This window comes from Trachemys scripta, chromosome 19 (genome assembly GCF_013100865.1).
Source record: "Trachemys scripta elegans isolate TJP31775 chromosome 19, CAS_Tse_1.0, whole genome shotgun sequence".
NCBI lineage: Eukaryota > Metazoa > Chordata > Testudines > Emydidae > Trachemys > Trachemys scripta.
Window position 1 is genome coordinate 15,814,038 of NC_048316.1, and position 24,713 is coordinate 15,838,750.

At 50.8% G+C, this 24,713-nt stretch overlaps 1 protein-coding gene across 2 annotated transcripts in view; it reads right to left on the bottom strand.

Annotated features, from left to right (window-relative positions):
* Positions 1 to 354: 354 nt before the first annotated feature.
* The window catches only part of IGSF21 (immunoglobin superfamily member 21), a 270,539-nt gene continuing 246,180 nt past the window's right edge, over positions 355 to 24,713 (bottom strand). The window contains exons 7-10 of one of the 2 annotated variants that reach the window (XM_034753548.1): positions 7,193 to 7,278; positions 4,094 to 4,286; positions 3,183 to 3,221; positions 355 to 621 (exon numbers count right to left, since the gene is read on the bottom strand). In XM_034753548.1, coding sequence (XP_034609439.1) covers positions 548 to 621; positions 3,183 to 3,221; positions 4,094 to 4,286; positions 7,193 to 7,278 — 392 coding nt within the window. In that variant the 3' untranslated portion in view covers positions 355 to 547. Of the gene's footprint in view, positions 622 to 3,182; positions 3,222 to 4,093; positions 4,287 to 6,945; positions 6,992 to 7,192; positions 7,279 to 24,713 lie in introns of those variants that run through there. The other variant, XM_034753550.1, reaches the window with a different exon arrangement.

Consider the following 24,713-nt stretch of genomic DNA (forward strand, 5'->3'; position numbering starts at 1 on the left):
TCTCAGCAAATCTGGAACGTTGGGCTGTGAACCCAAAATCAGTGGCTACCTCTGAAAATTTTGACCAAAACGACTTGTCCAAGATCACACAGAATTGGTGACAGAGCTGGGGCTAGAACCCAGCTGTCCTCACTCCCAGCCCCATCTTCTATTAGACTTTCTGCCTCCCCATGGCTGGATGGGGTGACTTTTGCCAACACCGGTTCCTAAATTGCATCTGCAAAATATGCGCCTGGATGCATTCCCTGTATGTGCTTTTGTGTGTAATTACCGGCTCTTGTTTTTGCATGTGCAAGGACCAGATTGCCCTTTCTATAGGCCAAGGATTGCACATGGCAAATAATACGCACTGCCTTTTACCAGGGGAAATTTTTTTCATTTTAATTAAATCGACTGAGGAAGCCAAGACACAGACAGAAAGAGACCGAGAACAAGACTGTAAATAGTTTAGAAAAAGAAAAGAAAAAAAAAAGAAAAGAAAACCAATTGACGGAGATGTAAATGCTGGGTGGAGCTGTTCAAGGGAGGAGGAGGAAGAGGCAAGCCTTCACGTCAGCTCCAGGATCACTGTTAGGGTGAGCATCAAAATTAGTCTGAAGCCGTTGGGGCTGGTCACTGAACCTAGACAAAACAAGAAGGGTTAGGGTTAGCGATGTGGTCCTGTAGTTAAATGCAAACGAAGAGACTGTTTATAGATCTCTATATATTCATAGATTCAAGGACTGGAAGGGACCTCAAGAGGTCATTGAGTCCAGTCCCCTGCTCTCATGGCAGAAACAAATACTGTCTAGACCATTCCTGATAGACATTTATTTAACTTACTTTTTTTTTTATGAATTAATGGATATATCCTATCTCCTAGGACTGGAAGGCCATCAAGTCCAGCCCCCTGTCTTCACTAGGCAGGACCAAGTACTGATTTTGCCCCAGACCCTTAAGTGGCCCCCTCAAGGATTGAACTCACAACCCTGGATTTAGCAGGCCAATACTCGAACCACTGAGCTATCCCTCCCCCACCAGGCATGGCACTTTACAGACCAACGGACCAGATTCCGATCACAGTCATGCCGCTGTAAATCTGGAGTAACTCCACTATTTCAGCAACATTAATCTGGATTCCCACCAATGCTAATGGAGTTTAATATTCATTACTTGTATTATGGTAATAGCTGGGGGCCCCAACGGAGATCGGGGCCCCATTGGCTTTACAATCACATAGCGAGAGATACTCTTGGCCCCAAACAGCCTACACTCTGAACAGCCAAGACAAAGGGTGGGAGAATGGAGGCATTGGTATCCCCATTTTGGGGACGGTGAAACTGAGGTCACACGGAGTGTGCGATAGAGCCAGGAACTGAGCCTCGCTTTCCCAAATCCCAGTCAGGTCCCTTAACCACAAGATCATCCTTTCTCGTAGTGGTTGGTTCAAGATCAGAATCTGGCCCAAAACCCTGCCCTGAGGTGCTGGCATGCTAAGATATGATAGTTGCAAAATGGTTGTAAGTGATACACGGCTGTAACTTGTGCTGCATACTGGTCTGGCATTCACTGGGTGTGCCAAACCAGTGCAGTTTAAACACTGCGGGAGAGGAGGTGTCTGTGCTGTAGGAAAACCAAGTCAGTGGAGGGCGGAATCCCTACCAACACTTGAATATACCTTGCACCATCACCAGGGCTACCAGGGCCAAATTTAGCGGTGTCAGAACTAGGCACAACCCTTATTGGGGCAAATTCTCTGCTGGCATAAAGAGCTCCATGTAGAGCTGGCCAGGAAATGCTTTTCTCGACTCATGAGAGTTTTCAAAAAAAAATTTCCCATCCTGAACTGGGATGAAAAGTCAAAAATCTTAAACATGGTCCCAAACCAAAAATCCAAAACGGTTTTCGGGTCAGATCAATCAAAGCATCTTCTTTAGATCATTTTGAAATGTTCCATTTCAGATTTGACTTTTCTTTTTGGTTTATTTTTCTGTTATACATTTCATTTTGAAATTTTAAAGTAGTTTTGAACTGGAAAACAAAACTTTTTGTTTAGAAAATGTCAAAACACGTCCCACTTTGACAATTTCAACTCCCCCCCCCCTGCAATTTTCAAAGCAGGAGTTTTGATGAAACCGAACCTGTACTGCCAACAGTTTTGGCTTTGACGCATCAACGTTTTCTGACGAAAAAAATGTTTTGTCAGAAAACTCCGCACCTGCTCTTATGGGGAGAGTGCCCACAATGCCTCGGGGTAGGGAGTGAACACTACTCCAGGAAGCAGTGTAATTTGTGCTAGAAAAGTCAGGCCGGGGGCTGGAATACTGCAGATTGCAGTGAGAATGGAGGAGAGCTGATTCAAGAATTCCCCCCTTGTGAAAAATCTGGATGAAAACCAAAATTTTCATTTTCTGAGAAATTTTACAGCATTTCATCAGGAAACAAACTCCAAAATTGATCCCTCCCCCGCCCTCAATTTTTGGGTCTTGTTTTTTCAATGAGAACCTGAAAAAGTAATTGACAAAATGGAATTGGGTTTTCCGTATAAACTTCCATGCTGTCCAAAATTACTTTTTTTCATTGGAAAAAAGTTTAGGTGAATTTTTTTTTTGACCAGCTCAAGTGATGATGGTGAAAACAAACTTCTTTGTCTATACGGAGGAACAACCATCATAGTCAGAATAGGTTGTCTTGCTACTTGTTGACCGCTAGTGGTTCACCAGCGGATTAGTAACACTACGGAGCATAATATAAACCAGTGGTTCTTAACCTTTACTGAAGCCTGCACCCCTTTGGGTCTCAAAATATGTTCTCGCACCTCTTAAACCTAGATATATTTTTGGTTTGTATATTACAGTAATCGTTAAAAAATGTGTGATGTTAATAAATACATAGATTTGACGAAACAAAGTAGTTGTACTTACGTGCCTGTGCTTAATTTGTGTTTTCGATGATTTACCTTCTAAAAAAAAATCTGGAATGTCTCGCACCCCCCGGGGTTATAACCCCAGGGTTATAAACGGTCAGAAAATGTTTGGTTCATTGAGGCATGGAAGATTCTTGGCCATAAGACTAAGCACACAGTTTTATCTAGGCATGGCCTTCTAAGAACATGAGGTGTTCAGTTCTCTCCATCCATCCCAGAGACAACTCAGAAATTAGCTGTAATTTATGATGAAATACAGTATAGGATCCAAACTTACCATTTGAGTCCTCTGTTCCTCTTGGAATATTTGGGTTTTCTAATTAAAACAAAATATAGATAGATACTAATTAGAATTAGATGCTAATTTCAGATGGATAACATCAAAAGGACTTTTTAGTGCACATTTATCTTGTCGGAAAGCTAATGTCTCTTTCACACCACTGTTGCACTCTGCCTTTCTCGATAACAAGGGTCAATCAATGATCGGTGCCCAACGAAGTGAGAAACCCTAAAAAGGGTGATCTTGGGCAGCGCCGACTCTTTGGATTTTCTTTCATTTCTGAGTTTCGGCAGCAGGAACAGAATCTCATCTCTATAGCGGCTCCTGACTGCAGGTCAGAGAGGAATTGAGGTTGGATTTTTTACTCAAGAGTTTTGTCGTCTTTCTCATTTCTAGACTCTTTCTAGTCTCCATGCTGCGGGGAGGACAATGGTTAACATTGATTCTCTATTCGTGGTCTCTCAGCAGCCCAATGTATGAAAAGGATAGCCCTGTCCCTCTCTGCAAAAATTTCAAAAAATGTGTTTTCAGTTGATCTTAAATGAATTTTTTTTGCCCAGAACTGGCAGAGAACCAAATAAATGAATTATCGTCCCATATGCATTATAAACAACTCCCACAAATGTCATTTCTTGATCATAAATTTTTCAGGACAGGGACCCTGGGCTAGTTATTTGAGCTGTAAAATAAATAATATTAATGATTATTCTCAGCTAAGGGCCTGAAATGTGCCGCTGGCAAACGTCCGTACAATCAAAATGCCAGTCACACATGGAGTCGCAAACAGCAAATGACACGGCAGCATGGCCAGGCCAAAGGGAAAGCCAGTTTCTATTTGGTCAGGGGTAGTGAGGACATTGTGAACAAGCTGGAGTAATGTGGGACACAGGAGGATTCTTCTACCGTACCAAACACTATAAGCCTGGTGTGGGTGTCTGTGGACCCCAGCGGGTTCTGAGCAGTGCAGCGGTACATGGAGCCATTTAACTCAGCTGGCACTCTTTCCAGGACCAACTCCTTCCCATCGTGCTCAGCGCTGCCATCCAGGAGCCTGCTCCCAACACGGGTCCAGGTGAACAAGGGCTCGGGGAAGACTTCGTTCTGCAGCCAAGAAGGGGAAAACAGCTTTAAATAGATGGGTCATTTTAATAAAACAGAGTCATTTTCATTACTGCAACCTCTGCTGACCACCCTGATACTAACACAGAGTTAATTACTGGCATTGCAGATAGCACCTTTCCTCCTCCCAAAGAGCCACAGAGTCAGATATTAAGGCCAGAAGGGACCGTTAGATCTTCTAATCCAAGGGTTCCCAAATGGTGGTATTGGTACCCCTGGTGATATCTGAGCTTGACGTTCCAGCCAGTCACCTCACAATAATTTTTTAAGGAGGAGCTACATGGACCAGGAAAATTTGGGAACCATTGATAGTCTGACCTCAAAGATCCCTGAGAACTTCACTGATCCTCCAGGTGATGGCATGGGTCGCCCCAAGTCACCCCTGAAATGCTAGAGCTCAGCACTTACCGGATGTCTACACTGCAATAAAAAAAACTCTGTAGCACCAAGTCTCAGAACCTAGGTCAATTGACTTGGGCTTGTGAGGCTCAGGCTGGGAGGTGTGGGGGATAAACAGATGACACTAAGCTGGGGGGAGCGGTAGATATGCTGGAGGGTAGGAATAGGGTCCAGAGTGATGTAGACAAATTAGAGGATTGGGCCAAAAGAGATTGGATGAGGTTCAACAAGGACAAGTGCAGAGTCCTGCACTTAGGACGGAAGAATCCCATGCACTGTTACAGACTAGGGAGCGAGTGGCTAAGCAGCAGTTCTGCAGAAAAGGACCTAGGGGTTACAGTGGATGAGAAGCTGGATATGAGTCAGCAGTGTGCCCTTGTTGCCAAGAAGGCTAACGGCATTTTGGTATGTATAAGTAGGGGCATTGCCAGCAGATCGAGGGACGTGATCATTCCCCTCTATTCAGCATTGGTGAGGCCTCATCTGGAGTACTATGTCCAGTTTTGGGCCCCACACTACAAGAAGGATGTGGAAAAATTGCAAAGAGTCCAGCGGAGGGCGGCAAAAATGATTAGGGGGCTGGAGCTCATGACTTATGAGGAGAGGCTGAGGGAACTGGGATTGTTTAGTCTGCAGAAGAGAAGAATGAGGGGGGATTTGATAGCTGCTTTCAACTACCTGAAGTGGGGTTCCAAAGAGGATGGAGCTTGATGGAGTGGTGGCAGATGACAGAACAAGGAGCAATGGTCTCAAGTTGCAGTGGGGGAGGTCTAGGTTGGATATCAGGAAACACTATTTCACTAGGAGGGTGGTGAAGCACTGGAATGGGTTACCTAGGGAGGTGGTGGAATCTTCCTCCTTAGAGGTTTTTAAGGCCCGGCTTGACAAAGCCCTGGGTGGGATGATGTAGTTGGGGATTGGTCCTGCTTTGAGCAGGGGGTTGGACTAGATACCTCCTGAGGTTCCTTCCAACCCTGATATTCTATGATTCTGTGATTAAACATTGCAGTGTAGACATCTGGGCTCAGGCTGGAGCCACGGCTTGGAGACCCACCCCATTCACAGGGTTTCAGAGCCTGGGCTCCAGCCCACACCCAAGCCTAAATGTCTACACTGCAATTTTTAGCCCTGCGAGCCCAAGTCAGCTGACCTGGGCCAGCCGTGGCCGTGCTGCGGGTCTTTTACTGCGGTGTAGACGTACCCTTAAAGGCTCTGTGGCACGAATACATTAATTGGCATGGTTAGATTTTGCTTAGCTGGGTTAGCCTTGTAAAAACAACAAAGGCAGGCGCAGATACAAAGGCATGAAGCGGATCTCAAATCCTCCACAAGTCGTTTACCGTTAAAGGCATGAAACTAAAAACTCAACAGGCAGCAGGCTGGATGCACAGACAGCGGCTGGTTGTACAGTGCTTTGCATCTTGAGTCTGTCCATGACGGGTGGGTCTGAAATGCTACCACTCACGAGAGGAAGATTGGGGAGGAGAGGGGGGACGCTTCACAACCCCTTTGCACAAATGAGAAGGGCTGCACCAGGTGTCAGGCCATAGAGAATCTGTCCCATAATAACAATATACTAGAGCTTAATGCTTGTCTGCTCCAGGAAAAAAAGCTGTGTTCTTAACTCGGATCATCTAACATGTGGTAACTAACAAGCTAAAATCCTAGCGAAGGCAAGGCAGACTGTAATTATTGTAGGCGTTAGCAGGTCAGAGCATTGCCCCGACCTGCCAACATGTGTTAAAACTACAAACTGCCTTCTCTTCACCAGGACTTTCCCTTGTGTTAGCCAAAAGGAGTTAAGAACACAACTTGTTTCCTAGTTAACAGGTTTCAGAGTAGCAGCCGCGTTAGTCTGTATCCGCAAAAAGATTTTCCTAGTTAAGATATCCCATAGATGTAAAAGCCACATATTTAGTCTGTAGGGAGAGCACCCACCTCTGTGCCATTAAGTCGCAAGCTAGGTTCATAATTACTGCATTATTCATTTACAGAATAAATATGCCAGGCCACAGGTATAGAGAAGCGTGGGCCTTTGTTTAGTGAAGTGATTTCTATTAGAGAAAACTCCAAGTGACAACAAATCAGTTGCGAACTGGGAGACAAAAGAGCCAATTTCAAGAGTTGAGGGTGTAATTGAGCATGCAAAATCCATGAGGAATTGCACGCCTTGTTTATGTGTGTAGTTAGTATGAGTGGACATGCAACTCAAGGAGCTCTGCAAGCCAACGGCCCTTGTTACCCATCTGTATGCACAAGTCCCTGCTTTGCATGTGCAATCCCAGAACCTGCAAACAAAATGAGCAGCTCAGTTGCGGGCCTGACTGCTGGGGGGAAAAAAAAAAAAAATCCTAAAGTCAAACTAAACTAAACCCCTCCCCCCACCCCCAATCTGCGCCTTTGCCAGTCTTCATAAATCTGCATAGGGAGACGTATTACCATCTGTCAGTGCAACCGAAAGCAGCTATGAGGATAAAAAGCCTGCAGACCTGAAAGCCATGCACCAAGATCCGAACTGTGTCTCCAACGCGGGCTCTCGTTGGGGTCATCATGATTTTGGGGCCCTTGGGAGCAACTGCAGAGAAACAGGAGGGGAAAGAGAATGGATGTCAGCACAGCATTGAATTGCCAACTGAGATAAACATTGCCATAGTGAGTAGCCCATATAGGTTAATAGTCAGACCTTGAATGGTGGTGCAGTACCACAAGGAAAAGTGTGGGATCAATGCCCAGATGATATAGTCGCTATAAAAAATGCCTACATGAGTGATAGAGGGATAGACAGCTGTCTACATGATTGATAGATGGATAACAGTTGTCAAGATGACTGATAGACAGACAGATATCTTCATGAATGATAGATGCCTACAAGACTGCTAGACAGACAGATGCCTGCATGAGTGATAGATAGATAGACAGGTACTTGAATGTTCAACGTCCCGCTCAGGACCGCTTGGTGAGCAATGATTTTTTTAAACAACATATTTATTTAAATTAGATTCTTACTAAAGCAAATCAAATGTTTCCTACAGCATTAGAGGTTAATGCCAAACACGTTTTAATTAAAATATTTTTTTTAAAAAAAGGAAAACCTCCATATTTCGATACCAAAGCCCAACATAGAAGGAGTCACCCATTCACTCCTGCAGGCAAGTCCATGAGGCATTGAAGATAGAAAAGAGACTCGTTAAGAATGACTATGCAGGGTTCCCATTGAAATCGATGGAAAAACTCCCACTGATTGCAACAGGGGTAGGACTGTTCCCTTAAACAATTCCACAGATAAAGAATCCCAATCCCTGTTTAGCCCTACTGTTTATTGTTCTTTCCTCTGGTTCCTTTTCTTTCTCTTCTCTCGTCTGACCTTTCCTTCCCCCTCCCTCCCCCCTCTTCCTATTGGAGTGGGATACCACGAATCCCCCATACAATCGCTCTCACGCTGCTCCGTTCAGTGAGGCCAGGCAGACAGCATCGTTTTAGACAGGAGGCTCTCTGCAAGCTACCCCACGCCGCTCCCAAGAACGCTGCCAGCAGCTCTCACCCCCACCTCCACTATATTTAATTCCTCCTTCTGGAGCCCTTTGTTTGCATAGGTGTCAGATTCTGCTGCAGGAGGCGCTGCATAAAATTGGCATATGCCCCCTCCCCGGGGTCAGCCCGATGAGCACCCCTCTTTCCAAAGGTGTCTGCTTTTCATTTGGAGCGGCTCTAAACGGCTGGTTAGTTATTAAAATAACCGAGTGCCAGGTAGTTGGCCGCTGAAGGGAAACCGTGACCCCGTGCACACGGTGACTGTCGCTCGGCAGAGGTAATGGGCTTTGCTTGCTCGTTAGCGCCTTACGGCGGACGGCGCCCGGTGCGGGGCACGAGGCGACGTGCCGAAAAAGAGAAGGGACGAAGCCAAAGGTTCAGCTGGAAAGGTTGCCTGTGCCGTTGCCATGGCAACGCCATGACAACTTCGCCTCCCGGATCGTACTGGCTGGGGCGTTTTCGGGTCAAGAGGAAGCAGCGGAGCGGCCTCGGTTGTGCTGTGCTGCCGCTTAGCTGGGGAACTGGCTGGCGGAGTGAGCAGATGACACCGATGCTTTGTTCTACCGTCTCCTCCTGTTGCACGCCAGCCCGGCCCGTTCGGTCACTCGGACAGCTCGCCTTGGAAGTGCCACGCTCAGGAGGACGGGGGGAGCGTGAGAGACGCTTGGAGAAGTGGCCGCGTCTTCTGGCCTCTTGCTCCCTGGGTGGGTGGGGGTGGGAAATGCACATGGCCATCTGTAGAGGAGGGGGCTAGCTTGTGCCAACATCGATAGCCCAGTCCCCCAGTGAGAAACATTCCTGCCTCTTGCGTTGGAAGGATAGCGGCGATATGTGGGCCCTGGAGGGTGGGAGTGCGAAACTCTTCAGCCCTGAGCCAGGAGGGCTGGGGAGAGGTTACCTCGTTCTGGATGAGTGATCTGCTTCCAGGCATTAGGCCATGGCCCACTGGCTACTCAGTACTGGTAGGGTTCGAAGGCCCAGATCCTCAAAGGTATCGAAGTACCGAACCCCCATTGATTTCAGAGAGAGTTAAGAGCATAAATGCCTCCCAAGTCCAAGGTAGGGTGACCAGAGAGCAAGTGTGAAAAATCGGGACAGGAGGTGGGGGGTAATAGGAGCCTATATAAGAAAAAGATCCAAAAATCAGGACTGTCCCTATAAAATTGGGACTTCTGGTCACCCTAGTCCAAGGGGCCGCTGGGTATTTTCATAAACTGAACATAAAAACCAAACCTTCAAGCTCTGGGGAGTCACGCCCCCATCCGCCTGACTCTCCCCGAGCTGCGGTCTTGCAGCCAAGTTCCCCACCCACTACGCTCCTCTCTTCAGCCCTGCGTTTTCCCGGCACCGCCACCTGCTCTGGTCTGGTGGCCCCCTACCCATCTTGTGCTAGCGAATGAGTCACAAAACACTCGGGCAGGCTGGACTCCATCCAGCAGGGGGCAGCAGTGCCCTAGACCAAAATATTCCAAAGCAGCCTCTGATTTTGGGGTCTCAGTTTTTTCTGGCTGCCTGACCTGAGCCCTGATTTTCAGGGGCCTGTGCACCCCCTGGCTCCCCCTGACTCCCATAAGAGTTCTGGGTGCTCCGCTCAAGAGGTCTCAGGCCAGGCCCCCACAAACTATGGCACTCCACATCAGAGCCCCCCGTTTTGACAATTTTGGCCTCTGTCTCCACATGACGCCCACCCCACTGACCAGACATTCCCATGCAAGCCCCTGGCTCCCATGGCCACTCTATGCTTGCTCCTATCTCTTGCCAGCCCAAACAGCTAGGGCTCGAGCCTGGGATCTGAACAAGGCTCTCCCGCTTGGGGGACACGATACACCCACCCGGCTGGAACTCCAGAATGGCATTTGACATGCAGCACTTCAAACTAGCCATTGCTCTGAGCTTTCACTGGCAGGGTCCCACGTGACCTCTGAGACACTCTGGAGCAAGGACGTCGTCCCTGGGTGCATCAGAGTCGCTCTTGAGAAATGCATGGAACACAGATGGGAAAACATCTGCCTGTCTCTATGTGCATCAAGAAAAATAATACATAGCAACAGCTAGGACGACTGTGCCTGTTGGGCACGTCCAATTGAATCCATAGGAAAGACAACTCAGCGGCCAGTCAGCCAATGACAATGCACACGGTGCTGAGGGAGAGTGAGGCCAACGGAAGCGCTTGTCATGAAGTCTCCCTTTGCCCGGGAGAGTTGTATGGGGCAAAGGTGCTTAAAAGCTCCTTGGGAAGTAGGTGCTAGGGCCCACATTGGCCAACTGTGTTGCATTTCTCAAGCTTACCATCCACCCAAACAGGGCTGGCCAAGTCACAGCACTATGCCACAAGCACAGGCGCTGAGGACCATGCCCCTTCCCCAGTGCAAATACCTCTCTTGCCCAGTGAAGGTGCTCTCCACCCTGCAGAACCTCAGCCACCCTCTTCTCCAACTTCCTCTCCAATACAGGTCCCCCCACATCCAGATTCCGGTGTTGTTTGGCAGTTGGATTTGCACAGAGCTCTGAGCCAGTCCTCCTTGTTCTCTTGAAGCCACAGGTTTGCCAAGTTCATGAAGTAACTTTTCTCTCCTTGTTGCTAGCAGGGCTGGGATTTCCGGCACCACATCCCCTGCATCCCCATGTCTGCAGAGCCCAAATCAAATCCCTTCCAGGAGACAACAGAGTAGCACTCTACAAGGCATCGCTCTGAATAAATCAGAGCTGGGGAGTGGTGTGCGCCCTGCCTGGCCTGTTCCCGATGATCGCTTCTGGCAGCAAATTTATTTTAAACGCGGCCTTTAAATATAAATGGCACCACGAGGGGGCTGCCCGGGGACAGCAGGGTTTCGTCAGCGGGCGAGGTGGGGAGGGCTGGCAGCAGGCTCTGCTGAAAGGGACCTGGTGCGTATCCACAGGCAGTTCTCTCTGACACTGCAGATGGAACCCGGGGTGTGGCTGCCCCTTTAAGTCCAACATGGAACTTGTGGTGCCTGGTAGAGTACTGGCCCCTTCAGCTGCTGCACAGACATATATGCCAGGTGGCTCCAGGCACCAGCATTCCAAGCGTGTGCCTGGGGCAACAAGCTGCGGGGGGCGCCCTGCTGGTCCCTGTGAGGGCGGCAGTCAGGCTGCCTTCGGCAGCTTGCCTGTGGGAAGTCCGCCGGTCCCGCGGATTCAGCGGCAATTCGGCAGCGGGTACGCCGAATCCGCGGGACTGGGGATGTCCCACAGGCGTGCCACCAAAGGCAGCCTGCCTGCCGCGCTTGGGGCGGCAAAAAAGCTAGAGCCACCCCTGGGACCAGGGGAATAGGGCCTGCAGGCTGAAGAACATGGGAGGGGGTGGAAGGGAGCAGCAGCTTGAATGGGGAGCGGGGAAGGAACTACAACGGGACACATTGTGCCCCAATTTATACCCCGTGCAACCCCCTGACTGCACGGGGATTGCAAGGCGTGAGACGGTGGAGTGCCCCAGTGTGCACGGGACTATATATTGCTCACCATTGCTAGCTGAGTCACCAGCACGCCACACTTAGGCACATCGTCATCACCACATTGGATCAGACCAGTGATCTCTGATGACGGCCAATGCCAAGTGTGTCTGAGGACGGGGCAAGAATGATGGTGGGGGACACACAGTGACCTGCCCCATTGGGGAAGTTTCTTTCTGACCTCTGTCACTTAGTGCTGGGTCATGCCCTGAAGCATGTGGATTTTATCCCATTGTTTTACCCCATCTACCATGATTTTGGATGTCCTCAGTATCCCTATCAAGTGCTAACAGTATGCTCTTAGCCTCAGTGGCATCTTGTGGCAATGAGTTCCACAGGTTAATAACTGGCTATGTAAAAATGTGTGTCCTTAAATTGGTATTAAATGGGTTGCTTTTCAATTCTCACTTGTATCATGAGGAAGGGTGAATAAGTGCACCCAGTTTACCTTGTCCATGCCGTTCAGTATTTTATATTGCTCTGTCACAGCTTATTCCTCTCCTGCCCTGCAGGGTTCCCACATCAGATATACTTAAACCATTTTCATGTTACATGTTTTGATATCCGGTGATTTGCCCTTCCTGTTCCCCAGCTGACATTTTCACTTGTGCAGCTCATGCACTTTTCTATTCGCTTCACTGGGGCAGCATTTTCCCTTTCTGAAGGACCCCGGTACGGCTCGAATCATTTCTTGCCTCTTGCCGTTTAACCAGCCAGCCACGTTTCTTGCCTCCTTGCTTCCTTTCTGCTGTCGGGGTCTGCGTACCCTCTGCAGCTCGGCTCTGGCATGCCTACATAGCCACCACGGTGCTTTCAAAGGTGCTGAGTGCCTGCGCCTGGCACTGATTTCAACTGGAGTCAATCACAGCCAAGGATTTTCATTCCATTTCTGCCCAGGACAGGTGAAGAGATTTAAGTTTAGCGCCTATCCCTCCTTGCTCTAGGATCTGATCCTCTCTGAATCTGCTCTGCTGTGCCTCCCGCTCCTGCTTTTACTCCTTACCTGCCAGGAAACGCTGCCAGATTACGTCCCTTCTAACAACCACTAAGTGGTTTCTTCCGAGGACGGGTGGGGGTGGGGGTGGGGGGAGATCTCAAGCTTCCAGGAGCTATAGCCCCAACTACAAAAGCCTCTAATGCTCCTGGTGTGGCCACATCCTACATTCCACCCCCCCAGATTCGCACTGTGGCTGCAATGGCACGTTCTACCCCTGTCCTGGAAAGTCTGGTGTTGGCTACAGTGTTGTTATGGCTGCCATGCCACACCCCAGAGCTAGCTGCAGTTCAGTGAAGGTGGGTGTGGGTTTGAAGGGCTCCCTGTATGTGTATGGTATAAAGCCACATGTTCTAAAGTGCCTGGCTAACCTCGCCCCCCCATTAGCATTTGTGCATTTTAGTGGGCACCGACAGCTCTGTCTGCGCGCCTTCATTTTGGGTGCCCTGTTGCACCAACAAACATGCTGCCCAGTGGTTGCGCACACAAGTTTTCGTGTGCAGTTTACAAGTCCATTTTTGAAATGACAGCCCATCCCTTTCACCTCAGGAAAGCGCCAGGACGCTTACAAAGATCGTTATATAAACCCAATGAGGAAACGATCTGGTCATGGAGGTCAGGGATTCCGTGACTTGAACAGACCTCCGGGACTTCTTCGGCGTCAGCCCCACACAGCAGGGCTCGGACTTCGGCTTCAGCCCCACCGCGAACATACCCTGAATTTGTACATTTTTACCATGACGGCTCCTTGAATTTTGCCTAATTTTACCATGACAAAATCATATCCATACTAATAATTAACTAAACAATTCCTTCTCCACTGAGTCAGACCACAGAGAGATCTTTGTTCCCCTGGCAGATGGGATCAATTTGGGGAAATAGATCTGCCAGATTCTGATCTCTCTTATACACCATTCTTATACTGCTGTAACTCTTTGAATTCAATACATGACTCCAGACTGAAACCAGCGTGAATGAGAGAGGAAGCAGTCCCCCGAATCTATGTTATTTGAATATATATACCAGAGGTCGGCAACCTTTCAGAAGTGGCCGAGTCTTCATTTATTCACTCTGATTTAAGTTTTCGCATGCCGGTAATACATTTTAACGTTTTTAGACGGTCTCTTTCTGTATGTCTATAATATATAACTAAACTATTGTTGTATGTAAAGTAAATAAGGTTTTTAAAATGTTTAAGAAGCTTCATTTAAAATCAAATTAAAATGCAGAGCCCCCCGGACCGGTGGCCAGGACGCAGGCAGGGTGAGTGCCAGTGAAAATCAGCTCGCATGCCGCCTTTGGCACACGTGCCATAGGTTGCCTACCCTTGATCTATACGAACACTAGGATGGGTTTCCTCTCACTTCCAGCCATACAAAGCAGGGTTATCTCCATCATTCTCACTAGAGCTACACAGTATAAAAAATGAGAAAACAAATGGGCCCGATACATTTGCTCCGAATCCGCCACTCTGCATTTCAGCCAGCAGGGCGGCAGCAATTGCTCTATCAGCATAACAATCCCTGATAGACAATCCCTGGGGTGGGGTTCTCTGCTTCTTCTGAGATGCCCCAGTCACACAGGAGCTCCAAACCAGCCTTGGCATGGCAGGACCTCAGTGCTGGCCTCCGAACGTAGCCAGGCTGTGCAACACATACCAACTCAACCCAGAGCCTGCAGACCGGGTCTTTTAAAGAGCAGAATTCTGCCTTTCCCTTCTATAGGGCTGGATTGGCACCTTGCCGTCTGCCCTGAGTAAGGGACAACACACAGTCAGACTGCCTCGAGGGTTGTGAATCCGAACCACCCTCTGTTTCCCGCTCCGTGGGGGACACAAGCTGTGCCAGTCCTTTTCCTGGCACTGCTCTGCTGGCGCCACTCCCCAGGAGGGGGCACAGCAGCCGGGATTGGCACTGGAGGGAGCTCATGCAGCGCTCCTTCTACCATACCCCATAATTCCCCTCAGCAGGCCCATGGCCATAGGGGATGGCACACTGAGCATCGCTATGCAGAAATTCCCCAGGGGCCAGGCCTGAGATAAGAACGGCCGTACTGGGTCAGACCAAAGGTCCATCTAGCCCGGTATCCTGTCTACCGACAGTGGCCAATGCCAGGTGCCCCAGAGGGAGTGAACCTAACAGGTAATGATCAAGTGATCTCTCTCCTGCTGTCCATCTCCACCCTCTGACAAACAGAGGCTAGAGACACCATTCCTTACCCATCCGGGCTAATAGCCATTAATGGACTTAACCTCCATGAATTTATGACCCCCTTCTCTCCTTGGGCCCAATGGAGATTTCAGTCCCTTGGGATCCCAAGCCCTTCTCTCTCCACTGGCCTGTGGTTCTTTTGGTGTGAGGCCGTGTTGTACCCACAGCTCACTGCGTACTTATCAGAGCCTCATCACGGCAGTAACTGAGCGCAGGGCAGGGCTAGTCACCCCATGTTATAGATGGGGAACTGAGGCACGGCCAGACTGAGTGACTGGGTCACACTGGCAGCCTGTGGTGAAGCAGGGACTTGAACACAACCCCCCGAGTCCCAAGCAAGGGCCCTAAACACTGGGCCATCGTCCCTCAGCTGTGTCACACAACTAGGGCCCTACCAAACTCATGGTCCATTTTGGTCAATTTCACGGTCACAGGAGTTTTAAAATTTTAAATTTCATGATTTCAGCTATTTAAATCTGAAATGTCACAGTGTTGTAATTGTAGGGTTCCTGATCTAAAAAGGAGTTGGGGGGGGTGTTGCAAAGTTATTGTAGGGCGGGATTAGCGGTATTGCTACCCTTACTTCTGCGCCGCTGCTGGCGGGGCACCATCTTCAGAGCTGGGCGCCTGGCCAACAGCTGCTGCTCTCCAGCTGCCCAGCTCTGAAGGCAGCACAGAAGTAAGGGTGGCAATACCGCGACCCCCCTTAAAATAACCTTGTGACCCCCCTGCAACTCCCTTTTGGGTCAGGACCCCCAATTTGAGAAACGCTGATCTCCCCCTGTGAAATCTCTGTAGTATAAGGTAAAAGCCCACAAAAGACCAGATTTCACGGAGGGAGTCCAGATTTCACAACCCGTGACGTGTTTTTCACGGCCGTGAATTTGGCAGACCCCTACACATAACCCTGGCTAGAGGGTACAGCTGAGCTGGTTTGTGATGGCAGCTTTCAGAACCCAGGACCATGGAGCCTGGGAAACAAAATGGTTGGAGGGGATTGGTCTGTTTCCAGATGAGGCGTGAAAAAACTGCTCAGTGCCTCCCTCCTCCTTTCCCCCAGTCCCATCAGTTAAGAACAAGGGGCCAGCCATGACAGCGATGGCTGGCAGATAAAAGCAAAGGTTTCTTCACACCGGTGGAATGCTCAATTGAGTCAGATACAGTGGTTGGGTATAAAAAAGAAGCTGGCTAATTTTTATGAGCATTAATAAACACTGGTGCAGTCGTTATGCATGTTAAGAAAGAGCTAATCAGATTTTATGCTTCAGGGCGTGAGCAGATCACGTGTGGGGCTGAGGAAGGACACGGAGGCCTAGACACCCCTGATCTCCTCAACTGCACAGCCGGCCGGGTGTAGGGAGAGTAGGTGCACCCCCATGGAGAGAGAGACTAGATGACCAGATAGTTCTTTACCAATCCACCTGTTTCTGAGCGCTGTTGGCTGGATTGGATCCTTTGGCTGCTACTGCACGAACCCCTTCCCCTTGACTGGAAGCAGATTCCTCCTCGGCTGTTAACAGTCGAAAGCCTGACACACCAGTGCGTGGCTCAGATGCCAGCCAGCAGAGGGCGCTGGTGCACACACACCAGCCAGCGGGTGACATGCCCGTTACTACGGTGGAATACAGGTGGGTCAGGCGGTGGCAGGATGGGTGATCCCCCGTTGCAGGGCCTGCGTGTTGGCCGTGCAGCCAAACGCAAGAGGAGCTGGCATTTCTCCGGGGTGCCAGGGGCAGCTGCTGCACCTGGGCAGAGATCAGCAGGGACACGCGAGCCAGAAACCACGATTCACTGAGATATCGTCAGCACTTCTTGAAACCTGCTCCCCTATTAATAAGCATGAGAGCGAGTCACTCATTAGCCAGCTCTGGCCTTCAGAGACGGCGGGCGTTGGTGAGCTAATGAGGCAGAGACTCCCACCCCGGCCACAGCCTGACGGGTGGTTAATCGCCTGTGACGGCCTGACATGATGTCTTCCGGTAACAGGGAAAGGCAGCGGTGGGATATTTTCCTCCTCATCCATCTTCCCAGAATCCACCTGTGTCCCTTGATTCCCCACTGCTTAGAAACACCCCTCTGGCTCCATCCTCCACACACCCCCAGGGTTCCTTAAGGCCCAGCAGCAGGAGGGCTCCCTGCCAGGTACACGTGCAGCGGCAGGAAAGAACGCACAGCAGCCATCTGGCCACGCTCCCCACGGTGAGGGCCCTGGCGTGCTCCGTGCCGCAGCCACCCCGGTGCTTGGCACAACTGTCTCATCTCTTTAGCTCACCACCTGTCTCCTGAGCTTGCTTGGCTTGGCACGGGCTCCTGGCATTTGGGTTCTGGGCTCCTCCCGGGGCTGGGGGAGCGCTTAGGCCTGGAGCAAGGCAAAATTTGTCTGCTGAAATGTTTTTCGGGGTAAAATGAAGAATCGGCGACACCAAACTGGTTCTCGAATTTGGGTTGGTTTTGACAAATTGCTCGTACTGGAAAAAACACCCTCAAATGGTTGTGATTTTTTGGGGTTCGAAATGATGCTTTGTTTTGAAGCGTCTTTCAATTTTAATTAATGATTTAAAGAAAGGCATTAAAAACCACTCAACACTGGAACAAAAATATTTTTTTTTCTTTTCCATATTCTAAAAATGTTAAAAAAAAAAAAAATCTCTTTTTCAGATCCACCCAAATGGATTTTGCTTTTTCAGATTTTTCGGCATTAGCAGCAAACTAAAAACTCCGTTATTGGCCCAGCTGTGCTCAGGAAGGGGGGGCTGCTAAGTGCTCCTACCCCTGCTGAAGAGAGGAGGTTGCCTGGCGGGGGGACCTGCCAGCAGTTCAAAGACAGGATGCCACCAGCAACCTGGCTACGAAGGATCAATGTCAGCTCCCCTGGGCAAAGCCCGTCTGCCTGAGGATCAAGGCTGGCCTAGCGTGGTGAGGGCACATGCTGTATGCCTGGGAAAGGGCTCCAGGGGAATTTCCAGATGGAAGTTCTCACGTCGGTTCCAACTGGCAGCTTGAATTAGGAAGAGAGCAATGGAGCTACTGGGGCGATGGGAACTCCAACTGGAGGAGTCTAATGGAGTCTACTGGGATTTCCAGCACGTCGACTGTCCAGGAAACACCCGGTGAGGGGAAATAGCCAACTGCTGCCTCCATGCATGGAGACGTCGGTCACCCGCAAGATGCAACAGTGTGGGAAAAATCTATCCTTCAATCTCTCCGCATGATCTATCAGCACCGGGGGGCCACACGGGCAGCAGCCGCCAAGCTCCCAGTACTGCACCGTTAGGCTAGTTGCTTTGGAGCGGACAGTTGTAAAATCAAGCTGGATCTTTGATCTGTTGCCAGCACAAGGTCAGATAGTGCCAGTCCTGATACAGGCTCCAGCCACAGCCAATCCAATGCGCTCACCCCCTGCTCTCCACTCTGACGCGGCAGAGAAAGACACAACTTCCATAGAGCAGACCAGGTGCTTAGCTGATGTATATGAGCGTGGCCCCAGTGTTCTTATAATGCTGTAGGCAACAGCACCGGAAGAGCCATCGTCATAGGCTGCCTTTCTCCTGTGGGCTGTTTATAGGAGAGGGACAGACACAAGGCGAAGCACAGGTTTGTCACTTGCGCCAGCAGATTAGCCAAGATGCCCAAATGCTACCACTTGGAGGTGTAGGTTTAATTCTCAGACCCTGCCTTTTGGCTCAGAGGAGGCCAGGGGCCAAGACCCTGTACTGTGGCAGCTGTAAGTGTTGCTGGATGGTTTGTGGGTGGCCTACCCAAAGACGGGTCTGAGCTGCAAAACTCAGCTCTGGAGCCAAGCGTCCCCGATGTTCAGAGCCCGGAGGTTCTGGTTCTAGTTTAGCTGCAGGGGACCACTGGGCTCACTACTGGAGACTGAGTGACAGCAGCAGGGCTGGGATCTCTGTGTGGGGGAGGATGGGATGGGAGGAGCGGAGAGCACCAGCAGATGCTTTCACGTGGCCCAAGCTCACACTCATGAACACAACTCCCCCTTGGCAGGGTCCGGATCTGTCGAAGGAGCACAGCGCAGCTGCCCTAACCAATCCCATTGTGCACTGACCAGCGGGGAGGTGGGTTAGGCATGGGATGGGATCTGCTTCCAAGCTTTCGTTTTGCTGAGATTCATTCTCCGCAGATGCAAACAACCTCGGCAGCAGCAGCTGTCTGCCTGGTCTCTCTCGCTCATCACGATGCCACTTCCTGATCTGAAGCCAGCCGCCATCAACAGGATGATCAAGCCCATTGGCTCCTCTTGCTGTTTGAGGGGGATGTTTCTCTGCCAGACCTCTTCAAGCTGCTAGCCGGACGGTTTCAAATAGGAGGAGAACTCCACCGTTTCCTTCCACTACATGGGCTCTGGGCCCTTCGATGACAATCGGTCTCAGGGGTTGGGAGGAGAAGAGCAACAGAATCTGGCTCTACAGTAACTTCCTGACACAAGTTCTGGATTTCAGGCTGGTGAGGAACCCTAAAGCTTTGGTGTCTGGGACCAGATTTGGGTCAGTCCATCCTACATGGATTCCAGTGGCTACACCTGTCTCTCCCTTTGTTAATAGTTCATCGGGATAGGTCCCAGCAGAGTGGTGGAACAGGCTTTATAATGGAGAACATGGATACCTTCGGCAAGTCCTCTCTCTCTTTCCTGCTCTGCATTAACTCATGCTGACTTTACCCACCTGTTGCAATGCAAATCTGGCCATGTTACCCCTGCCCTTGGGCTGAGGGGAACTGCCTTTATGGGTATGTAGGGGAGAAGAGGCACCTACAGGACCTAGGTACTCAGAGCAGAACAAATCTTGGAGGAGAAAGGCAGACACACAGCACTTCTCAGGGAACTAGTGATGAGTTAGAGTCCCAAGGTTTGGGGAGATCCAGAGTTGGGAAGTGCCTGATCCGAAGCCCACTGAAGTTAACGGAAAGCACTGACTTCAGGGAGTTTGGGATCAGGCCTCAGAAAAGTTGGATCCCTCCAGGGCCACTCACTGGTTTGAATCTAATCCAGGATTTGGCAGGGACAGAAAGCTGTTACCATCTGATAACTCAATGATGATCTATGAGCAATGAGTTTGGTGCCCTCTGTTCAGTGCTTAGGGAACCCACAGATCCTGCTCCTCAACAATCCCAGTTTAAGCATTTCACGCCAGCACCAACATTACAGGGACTAATGTACATGCGTGGCCAGTGCTGGAAGAACAGGAGAAAGGTGCACTGGCAAAGCAGCACAGAGGAAGTTTGCCCATTCAACCACAGCTGTTTGCTTTTGAGAGCACCACGGAAATTCACTCCCTTCAGCAGTTAGAGGAGAAGAAATCAGGACTCTCCTTTACACGCCACCATTACAAATACAGTCTCGCCCCATTTACCTCCAGTCAGGCAGAGGTTGCACATAGTGCCACCAATCATAGCTACCCTGCGGAGCATCTCCCCTGTTAATTATTCACTCCCTTGTTCATTATTCAGGGGAACAATGAAAGCCTCTCCTTGTCCATCGCTGGTTCTCGGCACCCTGGGAATGACAGAACACGTTGGAAAGTCAGCCAGGCAGGTGTCGGCTTGAGCTTTCCCTGCTTTTGACGGAGCAGCTCGCCGGCCTGGTGGAAATTCTTACGGGGTGGTGGGTGGTATTGCCCGTCCCGCCGCGCTGGCAGAGATCCAATGAGCCAGCATTTAGCACCTCTGAGGTTACGCTTATTGAAGTGAAGGGAGCTCCAGTTGGCAGTCCCACTTCCTCGTCTTCACCTGTTTGGCAACATTTGCTTTGCGAGGCCTGCAAACGGTACGGGGGGTTTATGGAATGGCTGCCATCTCAGTCATCGGCAGGGACTGAAAAATATCTGATTTTTTCCCAGCAAAGAAATCAAAATCCAATTTTTTTGGGGGGGGACGAGGGGGAACGTTTTTGATTTTCTAAAACTGAGCATTTTGAACCGAAAGCAAAATATTTTTACCGAAAATATGTTTGGTTTTCAAGTTTTCAAAAACCAGCTGTTTTTTTTTGTTGCTGTGGTTCATTGGTTTGGTTTTTTTGTTGAAAAATCTGAAAATGTTCAGGATAAAATGCCGTAAAAGTTCCCGGGAAAAAGTTGGCCCTTTTTGGCCAGTTCTACTGAGGCGAATTCTCACAGGAATCTGGTAACTCAGACTCCCGGCTGGAAATTTACAACAGCACCGAAAGCTCAGACGAATAATCCGCTTCTCTCAGCACCCCTGAGTCACCTGAACATGGGGTCTGCTCTGGCCTACAAACCACATGGCTGGTTATCTCCCAGAATTCTTACACATGCACCACTCCCGGATGAACCAGTCCCGTCAGGCCTTGTCCTCAGCACCCCTTCTACAGATCCGGGGTCTGCCGTGGATTTGGGGGTCTCATTACCCAACAGGGGGTTGCAACACTACAATCTAAAGGGACACGAGACTTTCGGTGAGGGTTGCGTAGTGTCAAATACCTTCAGCGTGCAGGGAGACCCATGGGCAGGTTAAGTCCTGACTCCCCTCTAAGCTACTTCATTTAACAATCATACAGTGACCTTTTTAGTGTGCAGTGTGTCTGCTGAATGGGATTTTCTATATTTTTTTTGCGCCAGCGAGAGGAAAGAGATAATTAATCTTGGGTGCTGGAACCTGAAAAATTAATGAGAGTGGCTTTAATCCGATCTGGGCTGAAAAATAATAGGCTGAGAGGAGCAGCTTTTGCCGTCTGATATACTTGGCGGAAACAGCAAGGATGCAAGATGCTTCCCCTCTTCTTCCTTTTGAAGTGCTGGGGCTGTTTTGAAGGGGCTCTCATTGAAGAGCGAGTTGCTTTACAAGCAGGGGGCGGGGGAAGGAGCCACTTCCATACAGTCAGCGCGATTTGGAGCCCATCAAGCTTCGTTAGGTCCAGCGTTAGTTGCTAAAGACGACCGAGAGCAGAAGATTCCCCGCCTCCCTCCCATAGTTTCCTTGTTATACTGAGTTTTCTGCGATGGAGACAGGAATGTGTGATGCTAACGGTCAGGAATGAGGGGTACGGTCAGCCTGGGGTGGGAAGGGGGGAAGGGACGGCTCAGCCGATTGGTCGTGTGCTAGGAAGCCGTTTGATTCTGCAGCGGCTGATTTGAATCCAGCCCAGATAGTGCTGAAGGAACATTGTTACCCTCTGATGGCTGTGATGGGTCCAATGAGTTTCAGGGGGGAAGAGGAGTGGGAGAGGGGCTCTCTTTCTGGTTCCTGATTGGTAGAGGGCCACATCATAAAAACCCAAACATTCCTCTCTAGCTGGCCGGCAGGAACAGATCTTCCCGTTGGCTCCCTCAGCAGACGTGGACTCAGGACGGCCTTCTGCCCCAGCGTGGGGTGCACTTGCAGGGTTAGCACAGATGGGGGTTGTTGCTGGCCATGCTGTGCCCGCTCTAGGGACAGAGCAGGGACTCCAGGGCTGACACAGCCACCATGGAGGAGGTGGAAGTCCATGCCGGGGAGGATGCCTTGAGCGGAAAGGCTAGAAGACCCACTGGAGGATGTGGCTACACGGATGAGTCTGGGCAGCACGTTAAGTGCCAATCCCCCTCTTCCTTGGCACGTACGGCCGGGAGCCCTTCCCAGCCTCCCAGGGCTTGCTTGTTTAACCCTGGAGTGCAGCTCTTTCAATGCCCGCTGGGCGCGAAGGGAGGAGTTGCTTCGGCTCATCTTGGATAAGGGCTGGTTTGGTACCTGTGACGAAGTGGGAATGTTCTTAATGTGGTCTTTGAATGCTGAGTGGGGAATATTGACCAGGGAAAGTTGCAGGGGAGTTTTGCTGGGACGGTCTGCACTGGGGATGGGAGACTTTCCTTGAGGGAGGCTACCTGAGCATGTAACATGAGAACCCAGGAGGCGGGTTGGAGGCCAGGTGACCCCTCTGTCCGGGAAACTGGACAAAGGCTGGGGGAGGAGCCGGGGGGAGGTTGAGTGAGATGGCTGGAGGGAGTTTCAGTTTGGAGCTGGCTGGGAAAATGGAGGGGAGCCCAGATGGGGCTCTGGCCTCCCTGCCCTCCCAAGATGGACCTAACTGAGGGGGTCCTGTGGTCTGTACCTGCAAGACCTGTCTTGGACTGTGTTCCTGTCGTCTAAATAAACCTTCTGTTTTACTCGCTGGCTGAGAGTCACGGTGAATCACAGGAAGCTGGGGGTGCAGGGCCTTGTCTCCCCCCCCCCCCCCCCCCCGACACTTCGTGACAGTACCCAGCGCCCGGGGCAGAGGAGTGTCCATGAACAGAAATAAACAAGTGACTAATGGACTCAGCATCGTTTAAAAGGTCAATGGATTCTTGCCCATGGAGCAAAGAGCCTTGAACCGCCCCCAGCCAGAGGTGCTCTGGGAAACGGGTCAGCAAACTGGCTCCATCCATCACAGCAAAGGCAGAGCTAGATGGGAGGATCCCTTGCCCAAAACGCCCCCTGCCATGAGGTGCTTGCCCCATAGAAGCCAAGATCTGGGCGTGGCCAGCTCAGTGGGTCTCTGTGGTGGGGATAGAACATGAGCAGCGAGGCAGAGGAGAGTCGAAACCTCCCAGGGCCACCCCACAAAGGCACCGTAAGCTTTGGCCCGGCTGGAAGAACAGGTGGTGCTGTGGGCCCAGACTGAGGATCGCCAGCAGGGCAGCATTTCTCTGGGGACAAGGACAGCGTGCCCCAGCCCCCCTTATTTTTTGTCTAAAGGAGCCAGCGTGGCAGTCCAGGGCTGTGGGTGTAACAGTGAGCTCTGCTTCTTCTGACCGTGTGCCACAGCAAAAGGCTCTCTGGGCAGTGCCAACCCTCCCCCTCCCCCGGGAGAGAGACTCAGACCTATGGGTCAATGAGGGCATGGAAAGATGCCGGCTCCAGGTGCAGTGCTGGCAACGGAGGACACTGAGGCAAAGCCAGCCCTTGCAGACGTGGTGGTTGCCCCATTTCTGGTGCTGCCATGGGACTGGGCACAGGGGCCAGCGCCGTTCAGCACCAGGGCTGCGTTGCTGGGGGGGATTGCCGCAAATCCCCCCCAGCGTAGCAGCGGGGTGCAGCGGAAGCAGCCGCTTCCCCTCACCCCTTTTCCCAAAAGAGGCACCTTTCCAAAGGTGGCCGCCGGCCGGAGGAGCGAGGGGGGGCGCAGTATTTTGCAGCCAAGGGGGGGGGGTGGCCGGAGGAGGGGCCGGGGGGGGCGCCTTTTTTAGGTTTGCTCCCCCTCCTCTTAAAAGCTGGCTACGCCACTGAGGCAGAGTTCAAAGGGCCCCGCCTTGGCCCCTCTGCCGAGTGCGGGAGAGCGCCCAATGGGCGTAGTAGAACAATCTCCTAGGAACTGGTGTGTGGCCAAGGCACTGAGAGAGACAGGTGAATGAGGTGCAGGGCAGGAGGGGAATTGAGCGATTTCAGGTCCCTGGGTTAGCAGAGGGTTAACCAAGGGGCTGAACGAAGCAGGGGCTCAGAGCGAACAGGCAGCCAGAAGAAAGGGAGAGTAAGGGAGACTGACTCATGGAGCAGCCCACACAGGTGTATATCCACTCATCACACAGCCATGGTTAAATGCAACCCCCTCTGGGGAGCGTGACAGTACAGCTACACCACACGATGCTGTAGGAGAAACGAGGAACACGGGCAGCACAGCCGGGGTAACGCCCGCTGCGGCAAAAAGCGCCAGAGCATCTTTCACGATTGCAAGTGGTCAGAAGCTTGGTTTTACGTCTCATGCAGGACACGGCCCCTCTAGCAGGACAGCCTCTCCCAGCACGCCCACTGCTGAGCCATTAGCCCAGTCCTGGCTCAGAGGGAGGAGCATCCTCTGATGTATATCTGGCATTAC